Source organism: Salvelinus namaycush, chromosome 5 (assembly GCF_016432855.1).
Source record: "Salvelinus namaycush isolate Seneca chromosome 5, SaNama_1.0, whole genome shotgun sequence".
Lineage (NCBI taxonomy): Eukaryota > Metazoa > Chordata > Actinopteri > Salmoniformes > Salmonidae > Salvelinus > Salvelinus namaycush.
The window spans coordinates 43,190,915-43,216,115 of NC_052311.1; the positions used below are offsets into that span (position 1 = coordinate 43,190,915).

The 25,201-nt window shown below is 42.1% G+C and overlaps 1 protein-coding gene across 2 annotated transcripts; it reads right to left on the reverse strand.

Moving 5' to 3' along the window:
* Positions 1 to 1,951: 1,951 nt before the first annotated feature.
* Positions 1,952 to 22,063, reverse strand: LOC120048308 (lysophospholipid acyltransferase 5-like). 2 transcript variants are annotated; one of them, XM_038994172.1, is made up of 13 exons: positions 21,938 to 22,063; positions 17,585 to 17,692; positions 8,388 to 8,494; positions 7,937 to 8,030; positions 7,554 to 7,591; positions 6,325 to 6,503; positions 6,094 to 6,202; positions 5,876 to 5,962; positions 5,442 to 5,608; positions 4,889 to 5,036; positions 4,112 to 4,267; positions 3,712 to 3,842; positions 1,952 to 2,415 (listed from the first exon to the last, which is right to left on the reverse strand). In XM_038994172.1, the coding sequence occupies exons 1-12, from the start codon at positions 22,020 to 22,022 to the stop codon at positions 3,723 to 3,725; spliced, it is 1,398 nt and encodes a 465-aa protein (XP_038850100.1). In that variant the 5' UTR covers positions 22,023 to 22,063; the 3' UTR covers positions 1,952 to 2,415; positions 3,712 to 3,722. The 2 variants fall into 2 exon arrangements, with proteins under 2 accessions (XP_038850100.1, XP_038850101.1); XM_038994173.1 differs by lacking the exons at positions 7,554 to 7,591; positions 7,937 to 8,030.
* Between the last annotated feature and the right edge of the window lie 3,138 nt (positions 22,064 to 25,201).

Genomic DNA, 25,201 nt, shown 5'->3' on the forward strand with positions numbered 1-25,201 from the left:
GTGGACAAAGTACCTAATTGTCATACTTGAGTAAAAGTATAGACACCTTAAAAGTTACTCAAGTAAAAGTCACCCAGTAAAATACTACTGGATTAAAAGTCGAAAAGTATTTGGTTCTAAATAAGTATCAAAAGTAAAATGTACTGCTAAAATATACTTAAGTATCAAAAGTATAAATAATTTCAAATTCCCTAATATAAAACAAGACACCACCATTTTCTTGTTTTTAAAATGTACAGACAGCCAGCCACACTAACACTCAGACATAACTTTCAAACGATGCATGTGTTTAGTGAGTCTGCCAGATCAGAGGCAATAGGGATGACCATGTGTTCTCTTGATAAGTGTGTAAATTGGACCGTTTTCCTGTCCTGCTAAGCACTCAACATTTAACGAGTACTTTTGGGTGTCAGGGAAAATGTATGGAGTAAAAAGTACGTTTTCTTTAGGAATGTAGTGAAGTAAAAGTAGTCAAAAATACAAAGTACAAATACCCCCAAAAACTACTTGAGTAAAAATACTTGAAAGTACTACACACCTCTTTGGTTTTTAAAATCCAGCATTTTAATGAACATTACAAAAAGTTTGTTTAAAATTATTTTTTCCCCCCATTTCTCTTTTCCTTTGTACATTTGGTAGCAATAAGGCAAAAAAGTAGTCTCTGGAATAACAATTAATTCACATCAATTAATTATTACCACAAGTATAAATATTATTAAAATCTGGGTTGTTGCTACAGTGAGTCACTGCTCTCCCAATGTGTCTCTGCATTGGAAAAGGATAGTGGTAGAAGTTGCCTCTTAACACAGATGTAGGAACAGAGTAGCTCACAGGTCAAACATTCTAGATCTGACCTTGGTGCCAGTGGTTAGGGAGAATTTTTACCAAGTCCTAAGAAAGATGGAGGAAGGTGCTAGATCTCACTGGAGACCACTGGTGATGCTGTTGACATTGGTATGGTGATGTCACTCAATGTAAAAGTGGTGGTTTTGGTTACCTGTTGTGAGTTTGTTTTCCAGTTTGTTCAGAGACAGCCAGGAAGGGTGTGGGGTGGCAATGGAGTGAGAGGAGGATGGTGAATGGCAGACAAAGCCATGAGGAGAGGGGGATGGGGGAGGAGGAAAAAGTCATGAGGAGAGGGGGATGGGGAAGAGGAAAGCATTGAAATCCCTTCATGGAATCTTATCCAAAGCTACAAAAATGGTCTATCATAAAACCCTCCTAAAAGAGCTATAAAATCCAGTCTCATCACGAAATAACGGAAACGAAATCTGAATTGAAACCAGAATAAATGTAAAAACATTCGTTGATAATACAAGGCCATTTGAGTCACGTGTTAGTGTGTACAGTGTTTTACAGTGCTTCTTGTGAGTGTTGGCCAACGGATCAATGAAAACACTCCTCCCCAAAAATATATAATTCCCATCAGAGCAGCAATCCTTGTTTTTTTTGTTCTCTCAACAAAATGCATGTTAACAAAATCTGAAAGTGCCAAATACATTTCTGTTGTGCCTGAACCATAGCCATGTCTGTGCAGGTTCTTTCTACACCGAGTAGAGAAAACATTAAGAATACCTGCTCTTTCCATGGCAGACTGACAAGGTGAATCAGGCGAAGCTAAGATCCCTTATTTATGTCACTTGTTAAATTCACTTCAAAATCAGTGTAGATGAAGGGGAGGAGACAGGACAAAGAATGATTTTTAAGCCTTGAGACATGCATTGTGTATGTGTGCCATTCAGACGGTGAATGGGCAAGACAAAATATTTAAGTGCCTTTGAACGGGGTATGGTAGTAGGTGCCAGGTGCACCGGCTTGTGTCAAGAACTGCAACGCTGCTGGGTTTTTCACACAACAGTTTAGCGTGTGTATCAAGAATGGTCCACCAACCAAAGGACATCCAGTCAACTTGACACAACTGTGGGAAGCACTGGAGTCAACATGGGCCAGCATCCCTGTGGAACGCTTTCAACACCTTGTAGAGTCCATGCCCGACGAATTGAGGCTGTGGGGGGGTGCAACTCAATATTAGGATGTTTTGTATACTCAGTCTATATGGACTTGAGGGGAGGGTTGAAACAAGAGAGATCATAAAAACAGAGCCGTCTACAAACCCAGAGCCCGTGAGTGGCGAGTGCAATATTCTGTGTATACAAGAGTCAGTCTCTCAAGTTCTCTAAAATCAAGAAAACACCCCCTGATTGGCTCACAATTGTGGCACAAAGGTTATTTCCTGTACCCTCATCTCCCTGGTCCCAAAAAAACGTGCGTCCCGTCCAAAACACTAAAATAAATAGAAAGAAAAAAAAGTGTACACAAATAATATTAAAGGCTTTAAAATATTTTCTGATCTGCTCCTAGTTAAAAGTCACAGTTCCCTTCAGTCACATCCTGGGTGGAGATTCAGCCAGAGACCTGAGAGAGAGAGAGAGGAGGTGAGCGATTAGTTGAGGTGACTTTCCCCCCCTTACAAAAAGCGCTTTGAGCATGTGGCAGAAAAGCACTATAGAAATCCAATCCATCATCATAAATATTATCCTATATCCACAAGTAACATAAGCTACAACGACATTTCTACCCCCGTTTCTGTCTATTCATAAAGATGTTGTGAAGATCCCTCTATATGCATTAGGAGAAATTTGAAAAGCCTAAATCTAACAAATTGGAAAAATTGGCAGCATTTGCTTTGGATCAGAATCTTTCCCATTCATTTTAGATCTGCATATTTTTAATTCATACCATATGAGGTATGAAAACATCTGTCAAAAGTCGATTTTGGGGTGAACTATGCCTTTAAGTTTAATTAATTATCTGGAAACTACCTTTTGCCAATATGGAGACCATAATGAGTAACTGAAACTTAGGGAATGTTTTGACAAGGTTTTAAGTCTAAACTAGAGCTGGGACAAAAATGGTATAAAATCGATAATTATGAATAATAATTGTTTTAATACATTTCTTTTAGGACTTTCAACTTCATTTTAAGTAGATCATTTACCCAATAGCATTTTTTCATTTTTACATGAAGAGGGTAAAGTTGGTAATGTCTCAACGAGGGCAGAAATCATTTTACGGGCAGTACAGCACTGTTGGGAGGGGACGCTTCATTTCCTAAAGTTCCAAGTAGTCAAAATCATACATTTGAGATGTAGGTGTCGCCAAAGCTGTGTTGTATACATTAGGTATGTCGCATTATGATACATTACAAGCTCAGTTTTTTTCTCTCAGTTAAAAAAATAATAATAATATAATTGTCCGTTTTAGGGCTAGTTCACCCAAGTTACAAAATGGCATATTGGCGTCCTTATTCTGTAAGCAGTCTTTGGACAAGGTATGAAAGCAACCAATGCTTTCGTTTTGTTTACCTGGCCACGGTTTCAAATGCTTTTCATCTATAAGTAACTTACATTTTTTTTTAATATGTTATGTTGATTTGGCCATTAAGTGCAAAAAATGCTAATACAGCTACCATTGACTTGCATTGTATTTGTGCCACAATTGCTAAAACGTTAGCATTTGAAACAGAGGCCAGGTAAACAAAACCAAAGCATGGATTTATGTCATACCTTGTCCATAGATAGCTTACAGGGTAAGGAAACCAATATGTCATTTTGTACTATCCCTTTAATCATTATCCAAAATTCCATAATCGCCACAGCCTTACTGTAAACACAGAAAAGTCTGGGAGAACTATACAGAAGCTTGCATTACCTAACATAGTTCTAGTCCTCCTTTTTCTCGCTCCGTTCTTTTCTAGGTACCAGCACCTTGCGGAGATATGGGATGCCTAGATACAATGTGAAGAAGAATATGTGGCCGCAGAAATAAATGGATGAATACACCTGCAAAAGAGAAACCGAGCAGATTAAATCCTCATCCAGACATCCATTTCCCCAACCCAAGTCAAGAGTTTAAACATATGCCAGACAACTGCATTTAGCACACAGTAATCTATGATCCGAGTTCTAACATGTTTGTGGCATTACGACCAGCCAGCTACCTTTAGCCACTTCAAAAAAAGTAAATAAAGAGTCTGAACATTTATAATGTGTTGCGATGTGCTTATGACAACATTACGAAGGCTTATTACACGTTCTAAGCTGCTTATTACCCTGAGCCACTTGTCGTAGGTGAAGAGGCAGAAGGGCACCAAAGGATAGCCCATGAAGAGCCAGTGGATGAACTGCTGGACCAGGTAGATGAGGGGGTAGAGAGGACTGTTGGCCAGGCGGGTCAGCAGGGGACTGTCCCTCACCAGCGCTTGGGCCTGAGACAAACAGGGATAGGCATACAGCAGAAAGATATAGTTATGGACACGGACACACACACAGTAATCCAGTAACGCATACAGGGCAGAGAGTTTGAGAATCCTCCAACAGCTTAAATGGAGATCTTGACCCTTTGTTGTAGACCCGCTTGAGGATAGATTAGCAATGACAGGGTGTCTCCTCTTGAGGCTTAAAATTCACAGGTCCAGAGTTTGGAAAACATCACAAAGAGAAAGATGAAAAGCCATGCACACTGTTTTTATGCTCCCAATGTTAGATGCAACTATGTTGACTACTGAGGGTCAGGTCGCCCTCGCAAAAAAGGTTCCTTAACCTTACTTGCTTAAATAAAAAAGTTAAAATACGGTACATTCCCACCGTGGTCAAGACATTGCAGTGTACAACTTTGAAAGCATCCAAAATAAGCGAGGAGGCATCTCTCTGTCTCTGGTGTTTGTTTCCATAGAAATATAACTAGACCAGCCATTCCTAATCAAGTCACTGTTCTGTGATAAGTGGACAAGCAGCAATATTGAGTGTACCCATAAGAGTAAAGCAGGAAGTTCAGTAATCAAGTAGTGCTTTATTAAAATTCTATGAATTCCATTATTTACTCATACCTGTCTCTCCACATTTACGATGATGAACTCCATGGAGAAGCAGAGGAGGTATCCAGAGTGCGTGCCATGCCAGATGGCCAGGAACGCAAGCGCGGTCACCTGAGACAGGAGCTTATTACCCAGGAACTTCAACCGCTTAAACACGTGCCTGGAGGAATGTTACAAACCACCAAATATTGTTAGATGTATAATTTGTATCACTTTGTCAGGCACTAACCTGGCCCTACATAGTTTTTGTTTCAGTCAGGTACTAACCAAGCCATGCATAATTTTAGTCAGGTACTAACCAAGCCATGCATAATTTTAGTCAGGTACTAACCTAGCCATGCATAATTTTAGTCAGGTACTAACCAAGCCATGCATAATTTTAGTCAGGTACTAACCTAGCCATGCATAGTTTTAATCAGGCACTAAGGTCCTTGCTATCCAAGATCCCTGGGACGTCCTTACCCAATTAAAGTGTAATTTATAATGGTGACAGTAAGGATGCCCCAAGGATCCCAGAAAGCACTAACCTGGCCATAAATAGTTTGAGTTTTAGTCAGGCACTAACCTGGCCACCCAGGCATTGGTGTTTATGTTGAAGGAGGCGATGGTGCCTGTGAAAAGGGGTGTGGTCTCAAACGTCCACACCTTCATATTTGCGCAGGCGTCCCATTGGTGCTCGCCATTCTGACCCAGCCCATTATAGCCGAGCCCAGAGAGTATACAGACGCCCTCCTGAGTCACAAAAAAAATGACATTCCTTTTACAAAACACTTAACTTCCTGAAAAACCTAAATACAGGGTCCCGCTGATATACTGGGCTCCCAGACCAATTTCTTCTCACCTGATCTGACGTAGGTGTGCCCCAGTGGAACTATTCTGTGTGACAATGACAGGTATGTGGAGACAGGTGTGTCTGTAAAGGTTTTATTTGGAAGCGGGTGCAGCCTGGAAATGAGATGTTTTACGTACCAAGTGCTGCTGCATAGTGCTACTACTCACCGCTATGACCCAGCAGCTAACATATTTGTACAGGATGACTTTGGCCCAAAGGAGGATGAAGACACAGCGGTACCAGAACGGCTGCGCCTGGAGAGACACGCATTTGACTAAGGACGGTTACATTTGTCAAACAGAACCACGTATGGAAATGTGGCTTTGGCTTCAAATCTGATGTTAAAAGCGTCAGGAATGCTGGTGCAAAAGCAAGGCTTTCTTACGTCGTACTCATCTGTTAGGTAATAGCTATCTGGGTAGTGCGGACTAAATATTGCGTAGATCACCAGGCAGAGGAGGCCGAGGGAGAACCGCTTCATAGCAGGTATAACACTGAGAAAAAGAAAAAGATTGTTAAGTAAACCCATGTATCCATCCCCTTCCTCAACCCCCCCCCCCGGTCCTACCTCCCGGTCTGCCCTTCCCTCCATCCATTCCTGCCTCCTTTCCTCTACCTGTTAGGTGGCTGTCCAGGGCAGTCGGTGAGCTCCCCTTTGACTAGCCTCTGGTAGCTGCGCAGTGTGAACTGGGGTCCCACCAGAAAGCCTCCGTAGAAGTAGGAGAAGCCGATAACCTCCAGCAGAGAGGGAACATTGGCCAGGGCTGACCTCTTCTGCTCCTCATTCAACTTGGACTGGTGGGGTGGAGGGGGAGAATAGTGGTTGAGCCGGGGAGAGGGAGAAAGAAGGGGGAGGGTTAGGAGGATTTAGAGTAAAAGGGGAAAGGTTGGGTAAAAGAGAACAGAGAAAGGGAAAGCAAAGAGGGGGAAAGGGTAGAATGAATGTGAAAGAAAGAAACGACAGGAAATAGAGAAGCATTTTTTAACAGTGCACAAAGTCACTGGCTGAGAAAGAATAAGCTCCCTGCATATCCAGTTACCCAGGGTTCTTATTGAAAGCTGCCCACGGTTGGACCGCAAACTCAATTGAACCAAATAGGACTACTTAACAGGCATTTAACTAGGGGGCATAAAACTGCTGGGTTTCCAAGTGCAAACCCGTGGCATGTTTCCAAAATACTACAAAAGATAATAGTCCAACAACAGTCAATAGTCAGCAACAACAAGGTATTCTCTGACACGGATAGAATGGTAAACAAAAATACATTAACGACATTGTGCAACGAATGACAGAGACAGAGAGATGGTGATGATATCGTAGACATACAACAGGACCTCATGCCTGCCTTTTGTAGGCCTTTTTGACTAGGCAAAACAAGACACAGCACAGTAACCAGACTACGGGAATGGGGGTCCCAAATCGCACCCTATTCCCTACATAGTGCTCTACTTTCGTCCAGAGCCCTATAGGCGGTTGTCGAAAGTTGTGCCATTTAGGAGGCCCCCTACATAAACAGAACAGGTGAGCAGCAACTGTAACATTGTAATGAGTGATGACCACTAGATATTTGCCTGTTTGTAAATGGACAACTTCCTCAATGCAAACACACACACGCTACCTCAACTCATCTCTGACTGATGTGTGGACAAAGTCTCTCACCCAAACAGTCTCACTTGCTCGCGTACACACACACACACACACACACGAGAAAGAGAACTTGGAAGAGGTTGAAGCAAAGACAAGTACACTGAGAGCAAAATAATAAATAGAACAGATAAGGGAGAAAAAAAATTCACAGAATTGACCAATAATCAAATGGCAATTAGAGAGATCAAGCAACTCACTGGTTCCTGGCCACCGTCATAGTAATCAAATGACAAACCTGAAATCAAAGAGAACGCAATTGGCATCAGTCACTATGTTATGAAAGCTCCTAGGATTGCCATGATCATTGGAATTAATACTTTTTAGACTGTAGATGTTCCTCAGCTGCACAGACGTAAAGCCATGACGGATTTTAGTAGGATTTTTAGTATACTACGCAAAATATGATCCATGTTATCTCCGAGGCTAATGAACAACTACTACAAGTTGTCAACAAGAAAAGAAAAGGATATAGGACAAATAATCATTCAGCGACGGGTGTTACACAAAATAAAAAAAAGTGGGAAACAGAGGTGTTGTACAGAGCAGTGGAGAGAGGGTGTTAGTGATGAGGTGAGCATACCGATAAGTTTGAGTGCAAGGACACATTGGGGCATGGTCCATTTGATATCGTATTCTTCTGTAGCTGTGTAGTAGTAGCCTGACAGCAGGTATGCCTACAGAGAGAGAAGTGGATGAAGAAAAAGAGAGAGAAGACAGACTTGATCAAAAACAAAACAAAACAATTATCACAATCACACTTTAAAAAAAAGGAGGGATGGAGAGAGAGCGCATTACGTCAGTGGCAGTGCTCTACGGCGCGTCAGTACTCCAGTGAAAGCAAAAAGGACAAGAGGAAGAGGATATCCTAACATGAACAGCAGAATTCACACAGAGTGCAGCTCTTCAACTACTGTACCAAGGGAGGGGCAGCAAGCAAGAGAGAGCAAGAGAAGCTGCCTCTACATCACAAGAGAACACAGGAAGAGATTGAGAGAAAAGGAGAAAAATAAAGAGCGAGAAAGAAATCTCACCATTTGAAAAATAAAGCTGGCCAGGACGGTTGTTATCGTCCTTCCCATAAGCCTCATCATCAGGAACTGGACAAGGACGCATAATGCAGAGTGATAGAGCTGTGTGCCTGAAAGAGACAGAAAGTTGAAATGATAGAGGGGCAGAGAGATGGATATTAGCACAGAGAGAAAGAGAAACAGAGGAAGAAAAAGTGCATTCTTGCAAGTTGAAGATGAGCAAGTCACAGGTTATGTGAAGAGGATAATAAAAAATTTTTTAAGACAGATTCCACAAAGACAGGGAAAGTGCAACAGACCTGCTGTAAAATCCAAGTGCAGCAGAGAACAAGGGGGAAAAAAGGTTGTGTTATTAATCCCCTACCATTATGTAAACATCAAACCATCCCTCAGTCAGTCTCTTTACTTCTTCACAATTACTCATGACTTGGTGGTTACTGGTTAGGCTAGCTATAGCGTACAAATTTAATGATTGACACGCCTGGACTAGCTCAAGGTCTAACATACAGCCGACTCAATGCGGCCCCTGGGGTGTTTTGAGCAAAATACTTTTAATATATATATATATATATATATACACACACACACATTGAGGGGGAAAAGTATGATCCCCTGCTGATTTTGTATGTTTTCCCACTGACAAAGAAATGATCAGTCTATCATTTTAATGGTAGGTTTATTTGAACAGTGAGAGACAGAATAACAAAAAAATCCAGAAAAACGCATGTCAAAAATGTTATAAATTGATTTGCATTTTAATGAGGGAAATAAGTATTTGAACCCCTCTCAATCAGAAAGATCTGGCTCCCAGGTGTCTTTTATACAGGTAATGAGCTGAGATTAGGAGCACACTCTTAAAGGGAGTGCTCCTAATCTCAGTTTGTTACTTGTATAAAAAAGACACCTGTCCACAGAAGCAATCAATCAGATTCCAAACTCTCCACCATGGCCAAGACCAAAGAGCTCTCCAAGGATGTCAGGGACAAGATTGTAGACCTACACAAGGCTGGAATGGGCTACAAGACCATCACCAAGCAGCTTGGTGAGAAGGTGACAACAGTTGGTGCAATTATTCGCAAAAGGAAGAAACACAAAAGAACTGCCAATCTCCCTCGGCCTGGGGCTCCATGCAAGAACTCACCTCGTGGAGTTGCAATGATCATGAGAACGGTGAGGAATCAGCCCAGAACTACACGGGAGGATCTTGTCAATGATCTCAAGGCAGCTGGGACCATAGTCACCAATAAAACAATTGGTAACACACTACGCCGTGAAGGACTGAAATCCTGCAGCGCCCGCAAGGTCCCCCTGCTCAAGAAAGCACATATACATGCCCGTCTGAAGTTTGCCAATGAACATCTGAATGATTCAGAGGACAACTGGGTGAAAGTGTTGTGGTCAGATGAGACCAAAATGGAGCTCTTTGGCATCAACTCAATGTGTTTGGAGGAGGAGGAATGCTGCCTATGACCCCAAGAACACCATCCCCACCGTCAAACATGGAGGTGGAAACATTATGCTTTGGGGGTGTTTTTCTGCTAAGGGGACAGGACAACTTCACCGCATCAAAGGGTCGATGGACGGGGCCATGTACCGTCAAATCTTGGGTGAGAACCTCCGTCCCTCGGCCAGGGCATTGAAAATGGGTCGTGGATGGGTTTTCAATGCATGACAATGACCCAAAACACACGGCCAAGGCAATAAAGGAGTGGCTCAAGAAGAGGCACATTAAGGTCCTGGAGTGGCCTAGCCAGTCTCCAGACCTTAATCCCATAGAAAATCTGTGGAGGGAGCTGAAGGTTCGAGTTGCCAAACGTCAGCCTCGAAACCTTAATGACTTGGAGAAGATCTGCAAAGAGTGGGACAAAATCCCTCATGAGATGTGCAAACCTGGGGCCAACTACAAGAAACGTCTGACCTCTGATTGCCAACAAGGTTTTTGCCACCAAGGTTTTTGCCACCAAGTACTAAGTCATGTTTTGCAGAGGGGTCAAATACTTATTTCCCCTCATAAAAATGCAAATCAATTTCTAACATTTTTGACATGCGTTTTTCTGGATTTTTTTCTAATACATTTTAGAATGAGGCTGTAACGTAACAGAATGTGGAAAAGGTCACAGTGTCTCTCACTGTTCAAATAAACCATCAATTAGAATTATAGACTGATCACTTCTTTGTTAGTAGGCAAATGTACAAAATCAGCAGGGGATCAAATACTTTGGAATTACTGGAAAAAATATACTGGAATACTGGAATTTAAGCCTGGGAAATTTGGGCATTTTGCTTAAATTCGTTAAAAAAAAAGTTTACCTTATAACAGTGAACCTTTTTTGTGGGATGGACATAAGGCAATTCTAGGTCTTGTGGCATATTTTGGTTAAACTATCCTCAAGTCAATGGAATTGCAACCCTCTGCATGCACAGTGCATTCTTCCATCACATGTACAGCTGATTCTCAAGATCTCACACACTAATGAGATGCTATTGAGTCCACACTACTACACTGTCTGAGCCAAGGACTACATGCTTTCTGGTAAGTTTTGATTACAATACTGGGTGGGGTGAATATATTTTATGACACAGTTGAAGTCGGAAGTTGACATACCCTTAGGTTGGAGTCATTAAAACTCGTTTTTCAACCACTCCACAAATTTCTTGTTAAAAATCTATAGTTTGGGTAAGTCGGTTAGGACATCTACTTTGTGCATGACAAGTCATTACAGACAGATTATTTCACTTAATCACAATTCCGGTGGGTCAGAAGTTTACATACACTAAGTTGACTGTCCCTTTAAACAGCTTGGAAAAATCCAGAAAATCATGTCATGGCTTTAGAAGCTTCTGATAGGCTAATTGACATCATTAGAGTCAATTGCATGTGTACCTGTGGATGTATTTCAAGGCCTAACTTCAAACTCAGTGCCTCTTTGCTTGACATCATGGGAAAATCTAAAGAAGAAAAAAAAAAAAAGACCTCCACAAGTCTGGTTCATCCTTGGGAGCAATTTCCAAACGCATAAAAGGTACCACATTCATCTGTACAAACAATAGTACGCAAGTATAAACACCATGGGACCATGCAGCCGGCATACCGCTCAGGAAGGAGACGCGTTCTGTCTCCTAGAGATGAACGTACTTTGGTGCGAAAAGTGCAAATCAAACCCAGAACAGCAAAGTGAAGATGCTGGAGGAAACAGGTACAAAAGTATCTATGTCCACAGTAAAACGAGTCCTATATCGACATAACCTGAAAGGCCGCTCAGCAAGGAAGCCACTGCTCCAAAAATCGCCACAAAAAAGCCAGACTACGGTTTGCAACTGCACATGGGGACAAAGATTGTACTTTTTGGAGAAATGTCCTCTGGTCTGATGAAACAAAAATAGAACTGTTTGGCCATAATGACCATCGTTATGTTTGGGGATGCTTGCAAGCTGAAGAACACTATCCCAATCGTGAAGCACAGGGTGGCAGCATCATGTTGTGGGGGTGCTTTGCTGCAGGAGGGACTGGTGCACTTCACAAAATAGATGGCTTCACGAAGAAGGAAAACTATGTGGCTATATTGAAGCAACCTCAAGACATCAGTTAGGAAGTTAAAGCGTGGTCGCAAATGGGTCTTCCAAATGGACAATGACCCCAAGCATACTTCCAAAGTTGTGGCAAAATGGCTTAAGGACAACAAAGTCAAGGTTTTGGAGTGGCCATCACAAAGCAATGACCTCAATCCTATAAAAAATGTGGGCAGAACTGAAAAAGCGTGTGTGAACAAGGAGGCCTGCAAACCTGACTCAGTTACACCAGCTCTGTCAGGAGGAATGGGCCAAAATTCACCCAACCTATTGTGGAAGCTTGTGGAAGACTACCCAAAACATTTGACCCAAGTTTAAATTGTTTAAGGCAATGCTACCAAATACTAATTGAGTATGTAAACTTCTGACCCACTGGGAATGTGATGAAAGAAATAAAAGCTGAAATAAATCATTCTCTACTATTATTCTGACATTTCACATTCTTATTTTTTGTTAACAAGTAAATAGTAGCCTACAGCAACGTGTGTTTAAATCCTTTCTAACTTGTTAACAATTTCTGCTAGTTTGTTTTTGCTACCATGTGGGTTTTAGCTTACTTGATCCTGCTAACTGAGGAGTGTTATTTCACCTGTTTCCATACATGTTTCATCTTAAAACATTTATCTTACAAAAGGAGTTGTTTAATCTAACTGCTTAACTATTTAGCTCTACATGGAATTCCATTGATTTTAAAAACTTTTTTCTAATCTTTACCACGGGCACCATCTGATGTGTGGCGACATTTCACTGCAGCTAATGTTGAAGGAAAAGCTGTGTAAATTTGCAAATACTGTGCCAAATCATATATGAAGAATGCAAAGATGCAGAATCATCTGGCCAAGTGCATAAAGTTCAGCAACCTCTGACAAGTCCCTCTACTTCTATTCGAGGGGAAAATGATGAATCAGACACCTTATCGATTGCATCAGCTCATGGTCTTCCTGGAATCAGAAGTTGAATCTGTGGAGGAACGTAGTCAGAGAAATGCTGATGAATATCGTGCTCGAGCGGTGTATGCAACTGGTTCACCTCTGATGCTCACAGGTATTGGAAGAGATTTCTGAATGTTCTTCGCTCAGCATACACCCCTCCAACCAGACATGCTTAATCTACTCATTGACTGGATGCAGAGTTCAACAGAGTTCAAGTGAAGGTCAAGCAAATCATAGAGAAAGCAGACTTTATTGCAATCATCTCTGATTGGTGGTTGAATGTTCGTGGGCAAGGAATAATTAACTACATCATCTCAACCCCTCAACCAGTATTCTACAAGAGCACAGACACAAGGGACAACAGACACACCAGTCTCTACATTGCAGATGAGCTGAAGGCAGTCATTAAGTTATAGCAGCAATCTACCTCACCAAGCAGCAAGAAGAATAAGAGCACCACATTGAAGCTGCCCAGCAACACCCATTGGGGTGGTGTTGTCATCATGTTTGACAGTCTCCTGGAGGGGAAGGAGTCTCTCCAAGAAATGGCCCTATCACAGTATGCTGATATGGATAGCCCCATCAAGAGGATCCTGTCTGAAACCTATAGCAGTAGCCATTGCACAGATTGAGGGATACAATGCCATCCTGTCTGATGTTCAGACTCTGCTTGCAGATGTAAGAGGAGAAATCCATACTGCCCTGCCCACTTCACTGTTGCTCCAAGCAGAGGGAACTGCAGTTCTGAAATGCATCAAAAAGAGTGAAGACTTCTGCCTGAAGCCCATACACGCCGCAGTGTACATGTTGGACCCCAAATATGCTGGCAAGAGCATCCTGTCTGGTGCAGAGATCAACCAGGCCTATGGTGTCATCACTACCGTGTCTCGCCACCTTGGCCTGGATGAGGGCAAGGTTCTTGGCAGTCTGGCGATGTAGTCGTGGCCAAAAGTTGAGAATGACACATTAATTTTCACAAAGTCTGCTCGCTCAGTTTGTATGATGGCAATATACTCCAGAATGTTATGAAGAGTGATCAGATGAATTGCAAAGTCCCTCTGCCATGCAAATGAACCGAATCCCCCAAAAACATTTCCACTGCATTTCAACCCTGCCACAAAAGGACCAGCTGACAAGTCAGTGATTCTCTCGTTAACACAGGTGTGAGTGTTGACGAGGACAAGGCTGGAGATCACTGTCAGTTCGAATCACAAACTGGAACCTTCAAAAGGAGGGTGGTGCTTGGAATCATTGTTCTTCCTCTGTCAACCATGGTTACCTGCAAGGAAACACGTGCAGTCATCATTGCTTTGCACAAAAAGGGCTTCACAGGCAAGGATATTGCTGCCAGTAAGATTGCACCTAAATCAACCATTTATCTGATCATCAAGAACTTCAAGGAGAGCGGTTCAATTGTTGTGAAGAAGGCTTCAGGGCGCCCAAGAAAGTCCAGCAAGCGCCAGGACCGTCTCCTAAAGGTGATTCAGCTGCGGGATTGGGGCACCACCAGGACAGAGCTTGCTCAGGAATGGCAGCAGGCAGGTGTGAGTGAATCTGCACACACAGTGAGGTGAAGACTTGGAGGATGGCCTGGTGTCAAGGGCAGCAAAGAAGCCACTTCTCTCCAGGAAAAACATCAGGGACAGACTGATATTCTGCAAAAGGTACAGGGATTGGACTGCTGAGGACTGGGGTAAAGTCATTTTCTCTGATGAATCCCCTTTCCGATTGTTTGGGGCATCTGGAAAAAAGCTTGTCCGGAGAAGACGAGGTGAGCTCTACCATCAGTCCTGTGTCATGCCAACAGTAAAGCATCCTGAGACCATTCATGTATGGGGTTGCTTCTCAGCCAAGGGAGTGGGCTCACTCACAATTTTGCCTAAGAACACAGCCATGAATAAAGAATGGTACCAACACATCCTCTGAGAGCAACTTCTCCCAACCATCCAGGAACAGTTTGGTGACGAACAATGCCTTTTCCAGCATGATGGAGCTCCTTGCCATACGGTAAAAGTGATAACTAAGTGGCTCGGGGAACAAAACATCGATATTTTGGGTCCATGGCCAGACTCCTTAAGAGGCGGGTGGACAAACAAAAACCTACAGATTCTGACAAACTCCAAGCATTGATTGTGCAAGAATGGGCTGCATTCAGTCAGGATGTGGCCCAGAAGTTAATTGACAGCATGCCAGGGCGGATTGCAGAGGTCTTGATAAAGAAGGGTCAACACTGCAAATATCAAACAAAAATATAAACTACATGTAATTGTCAATAAAAGCCTTTGACACTTGTAATTATAATTCAGTAGTCAGTCAGTAATTAATAATAACATCTGACAAAAATATCTAAAGACACTGAAGCAGCAAACTTTGTGGAAATGAATATTTGTGTCATTCTCAACTTTTGGCCACAACTGTACACTTCCAAGCAAGGGCTTTGGGATGGAGATGCAATATGGCAGTCGTGCCAACATATCTCATCAGCCACCTGGTGGAAGGGACTTTGTGGATCTGAGGCTTTTTCCCATGTTACCTCCATCATCCTCCAAATCCCACCAACATCAGCCGCCTCAGAGCGCAACTGGTCCTTGTTTGGGAACACACACACAAAAGCACGCAACAGGCTTACCAATACAAGGGTTGATAAATTGGTGGCCATCCGGGCAAATTTGAGGCTTTTTGAGCCTGACAATGAGCCATCCTCAACAAGGTTGGAAAGTAACAGTGAAGATGAGGCCTCAAAGACTGATGTTCAAGAGGTGGACATTGAGGAGGTCCGGGGAGAAGACATGGAAGCCTGAGAAGAAGACAACCAAAGCTTTAGTTTCTAGACTATCATTTTACAGATGTATGTTGAAAACGTTTTTGGGAGATGCGATGGATCATTGGGGATCATTCAATATTCCCTTTCTTTTGTTGTTCAGTGAAATTATCCCATGTGAAGTGCCAACTCATTTAAAAGTAACATTCATAACTAAATAGTTTTTTACAATTTCTATTGGAAGGATTTAATAATTTGCAATTATGTCTACTTATGATAAGGTAAAAGGTTTGTTTGTCTCCATATATTGTAAATATATCCAATGCAAAAAACATCTACATTTATAATGGTATTAATATTAATTTGCATACATTTCTGTTAATTCCCCATATATTCCCGTTAATTCCCACGGAAAGTTTCCACCTCTGAATATTCCCCAAAATATGCAACCCTAAGCTCAACCAAATCGAAACTGTGTAGAAATTATAAAGTACCTACATTTATAGTCTCTTCACTCTGTCCAGATTTCTAACAATCAGTGAAACGAAAGCTAGAAAGTCAGGGAGCATGGTAAATTCCCCAAATTATGGATAGAGGACTGTATTTTGGTAATTTTGACGGTGAGGAAATATAACAAATTGTGTGTGCAGCCCTCCGGACCTCGGTGAAGACTGAGTCAGGCCCGCGGGTCAAAACGAGTTTGACATCCTTGAGCTATACAAATCCCACCCTTAAGATACTGTCCTGTTCTAGGCCGTTCCCTTGCAGCGTTACACACTAGGGTTTTTTGTTAGTATGGCATGGAAGCCCCTGAAGCAATAATCAAAGCTACAAAACACCAAAATATTTAATTTGAAACAAGAGGGCACATTTCTTTCGGGTGGGGGGGGAAATCAACAGAGCTGGGGAGGAGGGATGCTTCCACATAGGGTCGCAAAAATATTTCAATAAATTCCCTGGTTTTCCCAGAAATCCCGGTTGGCGAGTAGCCAGAATCAGGAAGGAACCAGGATTTCTGGAAGACCAGGGAATTTATTTAAAGTTTCCAGAATTTTCCAACCCTACTCCCACCGCTGCAAAGTAATGGTTAGACAAACACTGTTTTCAGAAATGAGCCACTTTACCCTTTCATTCCCCCCCCCCCCTCTGGAGTTAACGCCAAGAAAATAGGTCCCCATCCCAACTCCGCAACAGTTTCCCTGCCAACATCACCACCATAAGGAAATCATTACCCATTCCCCACTACTCATTCCCCAGCCACTTGGCTGAACTTACATTAGACTCCTGAACAGCTAATCAAATGGCTACCAAGACTATTTGCATTGCCCCCCCCCCCCCCGCTGCTACTCTGTTATTATCTATGCATAGCCACTTTAATAACTACCTAAATGTACATAATTACCTCGATACCGGTGCCCCCCCCATTGACACATTGTACCGTTACCCCCTGTATATATCCCCACTATTGTTATTTACTGCTGCTCTTTAATTATTTGCTATTCTTCTCTTTTTTTAGGGATTGTCTTAACTCCATTGTTGGTTAAGGGCTTGTAAGTAAGCATTTCACTGCAAGGTCTACTACACCTGTTGTATTCGGCGCATATGACAAATACAATTTGATTGTTTTCTCAACAACCCACCTGTTCTCTCACCTCCCCCTGAAGTTGTGATGTTCCAATATTGTTATAAGTTATTGATGACACTATTTAGCTATTTCATGTAGCACTGCTCAAAAATAAGCTCCTGGTCATAGCAAACTTCAATCCTTTTAACAAATGTATAGGCATGAGCTGAAACACCTACCAACTTCCACCTTCATTAATTTCCTCTCCCCATCCCCCACACCACTTCCCCACCTCCTTTCTCTCTGCCTCCCTCCTCCTCTATTTGCCTCTCTGCCTCCCTCCGTCCCCTCCCTCCGTCCCTTTGCGTCTCACCAAAGTTGAAAGCTGCCAGAGACAGTCCGGAGATGGCGTGGTATAAGTGAATGACAGTGGGTGGCTGGTGGAAGAAGAATTGCCGGTACAGCAGGGCACAGGGGTACCCTGAAGGAACGACAGAAAGAGAGAAAGGAGACAGTTAACATGTGAATCAACACGAGTGAATCATTCTAGACAAGAGCCCTTAGTGATGACAGCAAAATTAAGACCTTGTAGTTCAGTGCTACAACCTCAAGATAAAACTGAGACGTTTATCAGTGCACACCCAGGGATGCAATTGGTCTGGGGCCCGCCAGGGCTGAGGTTCTGTACCTTAGACAATTCATACAACAAGATCTAATAAAAATCAAAAAAATGGTTGTGCCATGTCTCCCGCCCAATGTAGTCAACGCATACGAGACTGTGCACGCACTTTTCTGACTGCTCGCACAGGCTGCGCAACTGCTATATAATGGTTGCCTACACACCCCCCAAAAAATGTGTAAAACAGAAAAAAATGCTTCTGCCGAGACACACTTTGAGGATGCTGCTGTCCACATGTACTTTCTCAGCCAACATGAGTAGCCTAACACCAAAATCAGACAACCCCATAGTTGAATATGGGAACCTTTTCAATTGGCTTGTCACATTCTATGCAAGAAAATAATACACTTTCAAATTGTGTGTACCACAGGGGAAATCAACATGTATGCATTTGCCCAGACATTGCACCATCACAAGACACATTTAAAAGGGGTTAATGGCCCCTTAAAAAGAGGATCCCAGCTTTCCATTACTACTACATGTATTATTTCTCAACTCCTAAAAATGTGTGAACTGAACCATTTTCAAACCGGAGTATGAGCAGAATGGTTTAGGTGCTTTTAGCGCTTGCTGTTTACGAGAAGAGATAAGGGCAGAGAGGAGATCAGGGCCAAATGTAACAGGTAGGCCTACACTAAAAAAAAGTCTGTTGCTTTTACGGTCACTTACTGGCGGCCAGTTACAGTTGAAGTCGGAAGTTTACATACACCTTAGCCAAATACATTTCAACTCAGGTTTTTCACAATTCCTGACATTTAATACTAGTAAAAATTCCCTGTCTTAGGTCAGTTAGGATCACCACTTTATTTTAAGAATGTGAAATGTCAGAATAATAGTAGAGAGAATGATTTCAGATTTTATTGCTTTCATCACGTTCCCAGGGGGTCAGAAGTTTACATACCAAATACTAATTGAGTGTAGCATTGCCTTTTAAATTGTTTAACTTGGGTCAAATGTTTCAGGTAGCCTTCCACCACCTTCCCACAATAAGTTGGGTGAATTTTGGCCCATTCCTCCTGACAGGGCTGGTGTAAATGAGTCAGGTTTGTAGGCCTCCTTGCTCGCACATGATTTTTCAGTTCTGCCCACATATTTTCTATAGGATTGAGGTCAGGGCTTTGTGATGGCCACTCCAAAACCTTGACTTCATTGTCCTTAAGCCCTTTTGCCACAACTTTTGAAGTATGCTTGGGGTCCTTGTCCATTTGTAAGACCCATTTGCGACCAAGCTTTAACTTCCTGACTGATGTCTTGAGATGCTGCTTCAATATATCCACATATTTTTCCTGCCTCATGATGCCATATATTTTGTGAAGTGCACCAGTCCCTTCTGCAGCAAAGCACCCCCACAACATGATGCTGCCACCCCCGTGCTTCACGGTTGGGATGGTGTTCTTTGGCTTGCAAGCCTCCCCCTTTTTCCTCCAAACATAACAATGGTCATTATGGCCAAACAGTTCTATTTTTGTTTCATCAGACCAGAGGACATTTCTCCAAAAAGTACGATCTTTGTCTGGCTTTTTTAATGGCGCTTTTGGAGCAGTGGCTTCTTCCTTGCTGAGCGGCCCTTCAGGTTATATCGATGTAGTTCTCGTTTTACAGTGGCTATAGATACTTTTGTAACGGTTTCCTCCAGCATCTTCACAAGGTCCTTTGCTGTTGTTCAGGGATTGATTTGCACTTTTCGCACCAAAGTATGTTCATCTCTAGGAGACACAATGCATCTCCTTCCTGAGCGGTATGCCAGCTGCGTGGTCCCATGGTGTTTATACTTGCGTACTATTGTTTGTACAGATGAACGTGGTACCTTCAGGTGTTTGGAAATTGCTCCCAAGGATGAACCAGACTTGTGGAGGTCTACCATTTTTTTCTGAGGTCTTGGCTGATTTCTTTAGATTTTCCCATGATGTCAAGCAAAGAGGCACTGGGTTTGAAGGTAGGCCTTGAAATACATCCACAGGTACACCTCCAATCGACTCAAATGACTTCAATTAGCCTATCAGAAGCTTCTAAAGCCATGACATAATTTTCTGGAATTTTCCAAGCTGTTTAAAGGCACAGTCATCTTAGTGTATGTAAACTTCTGACCCACCGGAATTGTGATACAGTGAATTATAAGTGTCTATAAGTGTCAGATTATAAATAATCTGTCTGTAAACAATTGTTGGAAAAATTACTTGTGTCATGCACAAAGTAGATGTCCTAACCAACTTGCCAAAACTATAGTTTGTTAACAAGAAATTTGTGGAGTGCTTGAAAATCGAGTTAATGACTCCAACCTAAGTGTATGTAACCTTCCAACTTCAACTGTACCTGTAAATTCTAAATAAACTGGTTTAACAATACATTGCTGTAAAGTTTACTGTAATGTAATACTGCTAAACAAAAGTTTATTTTGAATTTACGGTAACATACTGTACAGTGTATTTTTGGGACATTCAAGTCATCAATATGATGCTAACTAGCAACAAGATCATGTTCAGAGTTTGCAAAGTAGCTAATTCTTAGCCCAATGGGGTAAATGCAGATGGAAAACCCCATTCTTTAGGCCATTTATTAGCCACCATGATGCATCAGTTGGGCTACAGCCAGGTGATAGCATAATGCTTTTAGCTAAATAGCGCACCTGCCAGATCATGATGATATGTACCAATATGTTTTGGGCTGGAAGGGCAAATTATATTTTAGATGGTGTTAGCATAATTTTATTCCATTAATATTGTAGTGGAATGTCCTTTTAAAAAGTCACCAGAACGGACCTTCTCACAGTCATTCTACAAAAATGTTAAAGGTCCATCTGTGACCTTTGCCACCACAGCTTAAAAAATAATAATCTGGAAACATTGACCAATCGTTTATGTTTTGGATCCCTGGACACTTCAAATTAATTGAGAGCTTCTGTTCAATTTGTATGCCTAAAGCAGAGTGACTTTTCATGTTCGATTATGAAAAGTCACTCCACTGGAGTGTCATTATCTGAGCATTACAGAGAAATCACATGCTATTTGGTTGTGGAGAAATGGGGTTAACAGCTGCCAACGACAGCAGTTGGTTAATTAAGAGCATGTAGTTTTGCAGTCATATGTGCTTTTGGTGCTTATTGTTTAGGTCAGTGCACTATAGAAAAAAGAATAAAAACTCCCAATTGAACCACTCTGCACACACCCCCACACTCACAGTTTTCTGGTGTGTGTAACTGACAAGGGTAGACATTGGCAGTAGAATTAACAGCTGGTAATCACATTTAATTTACTTCCATAAAGTATAGAGGTCGGGAGGTCTTGCAATCTGATACCTTCAATGTGTCACAATCACAATGATGACTGGTAAAGGCAGTATTGTAGTTTCTATACATTTACAAGATTGTAAACATGGGGCCTAGTGTGATACAACATGAGCCAAAGGCAAGAGATGTACAATTATAGGCTACAGCAAGAACAAACAATATCAGGGTAACAGAAGCTGAATAGCAACAGCAATTAATTTAAGACAATGAACTGAAATACTGCACTATTTGTTAGTCAATCCCAGCAAATGTGACTTCAGAAGAAAAAAAAGGTTAATGTGTCAGAGCAAAGTTCAGAGATGACAAGACACCCAGCTACCTGGGATACACCGACCATGTAAAGTAAACCTGTCCGTACTGTATGTTACAACCGCTTGTAGTAACCTCTCCTACCATAATCGCTAGCTAACGTTAGCTAAAATAATATGTTTTCTGACAATCAGCAGAGCAGATAATGTGTTCTGCTTATTCTTGTGCCCGCTCAACCTTGCAGCCCGTCTGGTCAGCTTGTCAAAACAAGGCTAGCTAAATACATTTAACTATTGTATTATCGTTCGGCTTGCCAGCGGGTCTACTCGCTAGCTAGCTAACGTTAGTCTGGCTAGTCACTGCAGCTGAGCAAGAGACATCATTAACGTTACCTGGTTTAGCAGAGTGTGTGTTGTTACACTGTTTTAAAGGTGTAAATCAATATTACATTGACACATGGTTATGTCAGAGAGTCTACTGAAATATGTCAGAGATGACTGAATTGAACTCACCGACTAAAACGGACAGAATCAGCCGAACCGCAGGTTCTGGGGAACCTAAAGATTCCGACAATTTCTCCATCAAGGGAGCCGCCATCTTTCGTGTGGGCGGAAGTGGCTCTGGTGATTCCGTAGATGTGTACCTTCGTGAGCGTTCCACTCTCTCCTTTATCTGCCCTTGTCGATTTAGCGCTCTCCACCCCTTTCCCCTCCCCTTTCTTTAATGTTAATTCTTCGCCTTTCTCACCACATCGACCTTCAAATCTCTTTTGCCCCCAAATTTCGCAACATCTGTTCAATCTACTGCAACCTCTCTCACTTAAGTAAAATTATATGCAGCCTACTGGTGTTGTAATATAGAGCATGTTGATCTTAAATTGTTACGAAAATCATCAAACTTTTTTTGTGGGCAAAAATACATTAGGTTGTATCTACACACCTCCATCAATATCAATATCAAGCTTTTCCTCCATCCACTACCTAATATCATATTACATTCTGTTGTCAGTGCTGCTCAACAGTGGTGTAAAATCCCCCCCGTGTGGCATTAGTTGGGAATTACGTGTTTGCCGAGGCAAGTGCATGTGTAACAGTATAACTTTATGGCGTCCCCTCGCCCCAATACGGGCGCGAACCAGGAACCCTCTGCACACATCAACAACGGTCGCCCACGAAGCATCGTTACCCATCGCTCCACAAAGGCCGCGGCCCTTGCAGAGCAAGGGGCAACATTACTTCTAGGTTTCAGAGCAAGTGACGTAACTGATTGAAACGCTAGTAGCGCGTACCCGCTAACTAGCTAGCCATTTCACATCCGTTACACATGCACCACCAATTTCTTTTCCCCCAATGGTTAAAGGCCCACTCTTTAATTTGAAAAACAACAAAACGTTATCCCGCCACTTGGTTTTCTGTATAGGCCTAAACTGAGGGATAGGGCTGGACACTTAAATTCATAGATTGAGCAATGTATGGTACATGTCAGTCCATGACATGAGGTCAACAACATGACAGTTTTAACTTGCATTTGAAGATTTACTTTGAGGCATTTATAAGTGCTATTCTTCAAGAATTAGTGGCCATTATAATTATAGATTAACACCACAGCTGTGTCAGAAGTAGGATAGGGATGACCTGTAAGGGCCATCGAAAGCACGGACGGGCGTGCTTGGGCCCTGAAAGATGGCGAAGCACAAGGACTTGCTTCCCATTCAGTTGAGGTAGGTAACAAACTTGACCTTTCTAAAAACCGATTAACGCTCCCCAAACCGTAACCTTTGGAAGCCTGTTCGTGCCTCGACACGGAACCTCGCTCTGCCCCCAGAAACACTACAATATTATTCATTTAATGATCAGAAATGGCTGTAAATATCACAAAATGGGCCTAGAATTTGGGGAAGGTAAACTGATCAAGATCGGTCATGTAAAGAGTGACGCAGTTAAATAAACATTGACATGGAAAACTGAAAACTGCTGCTGACTAAATAAGTAGATCATCTTTATCCTCCCTTTCATTTTTTGTGCATGTGAATAAATCCCACTGTAGACAATATGCACCCACCATGTTGCTTTCACCTGTCCTGTCATTTCAGATCATCAGTGCAGAAGATGAGCGGGGAGGACCGGTAGAGAAGCCAATTCAGACTATTATTGTACTGAAACTGAATTGTTCAGCATCAGTCAATTTACAAAATGAAAGTAGGCCTATTGTATTGTTGTATCTATGATACAGTGATGACCTTAACCCAATACCTAGCCACTTCCTCAAGAGGGCAGGTGTTAGGTTGACAGTTGGTTTAAGCCCCGGGTCTGGACTACAATCTTACTTCGCTACACTGGTGTCAGAAGTGGGATGCCCCCCAGTTGTGGCCATCGAGAGCACATCCCAAGGGTGCCGGTGTGAGGAATTTATGGGAGTAAAGCGCAAGGACGCGCACTCCGAAGAAAGGGGGCGAACTTAACCCAATAATAGCAACCTCGTCAATGGGTTCTGATCTCCCTGGCGTAACTAATAGCTAAAGTATTGGGTTGACATCACTGAGTGTTCAAACCTACATCAGGATTACTACCCTATGATTTTTAAAATTGTATTTAACCTTTATTTAACTAGGCAAGTCAGTTAAGAACAAATTATTATTTACAATGGCCTAACCGTCCAAACCCTCCCCTAACGACGCTGGGGCAATTGTGCGCCGCCCTATGGGACTCCTGATCACGGCCGGTTGTGATACAGCCCTGGATCGAAACCGGGTCTGTAGTAACGTCTCTAGCACGGCGATGCAGTGCCTTAGACCGCTGCACCACTCAGGACTTCATAACATACAGTGAGTGATTGATTCCAAATTATAAACCTGGTGGTTCGAGCCCTGAATGCTGATTGGCTGACAGCCTTGGCACGTATACCAGGCGTATGACAAAACATTTAGTTGTACTACTCTAATTACGTTGGTAACCAGATTCCAATAGCAATAAGGCACCTCAGGTTTGTTGTATATGACCACTTTCCCACAACCCCTCGGGCCTTATTGCGTATATCTACACTCTGCTTCAATCTGTAACAGGATGGACAGCTGTATAATTTTTTTCTACAGAGTTCTGGGACTTGTTCAATTGAAGATGCCTACTTGACAAATACTAAAAGAGCAAGTTTTCCATAGTATTTTGAAGGTCACAAGCCTTCTTGTAGGTTTTACAGTTAGTATTTATTTCAGAGTTTGCTCCTATCAGGCGTACAAAAAATATGTTTCAGAATGATTAAAATATAATGTGGCAAACATGTTGTAATGTTACACAAGATGGCTTGTTTTGTTGTCTAAACAAAGTTATTTTAAGACAAATTGCGGTAAATATAACGCGAAATGCATGCTGGGTATACAAATTATAAGATCGAATGCTAGCCAATCAATGCGCTGAATTCTCTCAGCTTTCTTGAGTGAGAATGGGTTGTTCGATTTAGCAGGCCCCGCTCGCCGTCCGATCGGAATAGCCATTTTATTTGATATAACCGAACATTTTCAGTGGGTGCTCTGTAGAAATGTTCGACATGTTTTTAATGTATTTCATCCCCATATACTGAAACATAAATATTATTTTCACGCTTAAAACAAAGATAGCCTAATTTGAAGAACATCCCTTTTTGTGAAAATGTAGCCTGTACTCTTTATTCTACTGAAATAAAAGGCTACCATTGTACATAAGGAAACGCTATTCTGGGCGTGTCTCTGTAAACCAATAGAACAAACTGAGAGGTTGGGTTACGTGGCCCATGATGATAAA

Coding starts and splice junctions, on each gene's coding strand:
- LOC120048308 (XM_038994172.1), bottom strand. CDS start 22,022: ATGGCGGCTCCCTTGATGGAGAAATTGTCGGAATCTTTAGGTTCCCCA. Junction 6,203..6,324: donor CCTGGACAGCCACCTAACAG/GTAGAGGAAAGG, acceptor TCTTTTTCTCAG/TGTTATACCTGCTATGAAGC. Junction 5,609..5,875: donor TTAGCTGCTGGGTCATAGCG/GTGAGTAGTAGC, acceptor TTTGTGACTCAG/GAGGGCGTCTGTATACTCTC.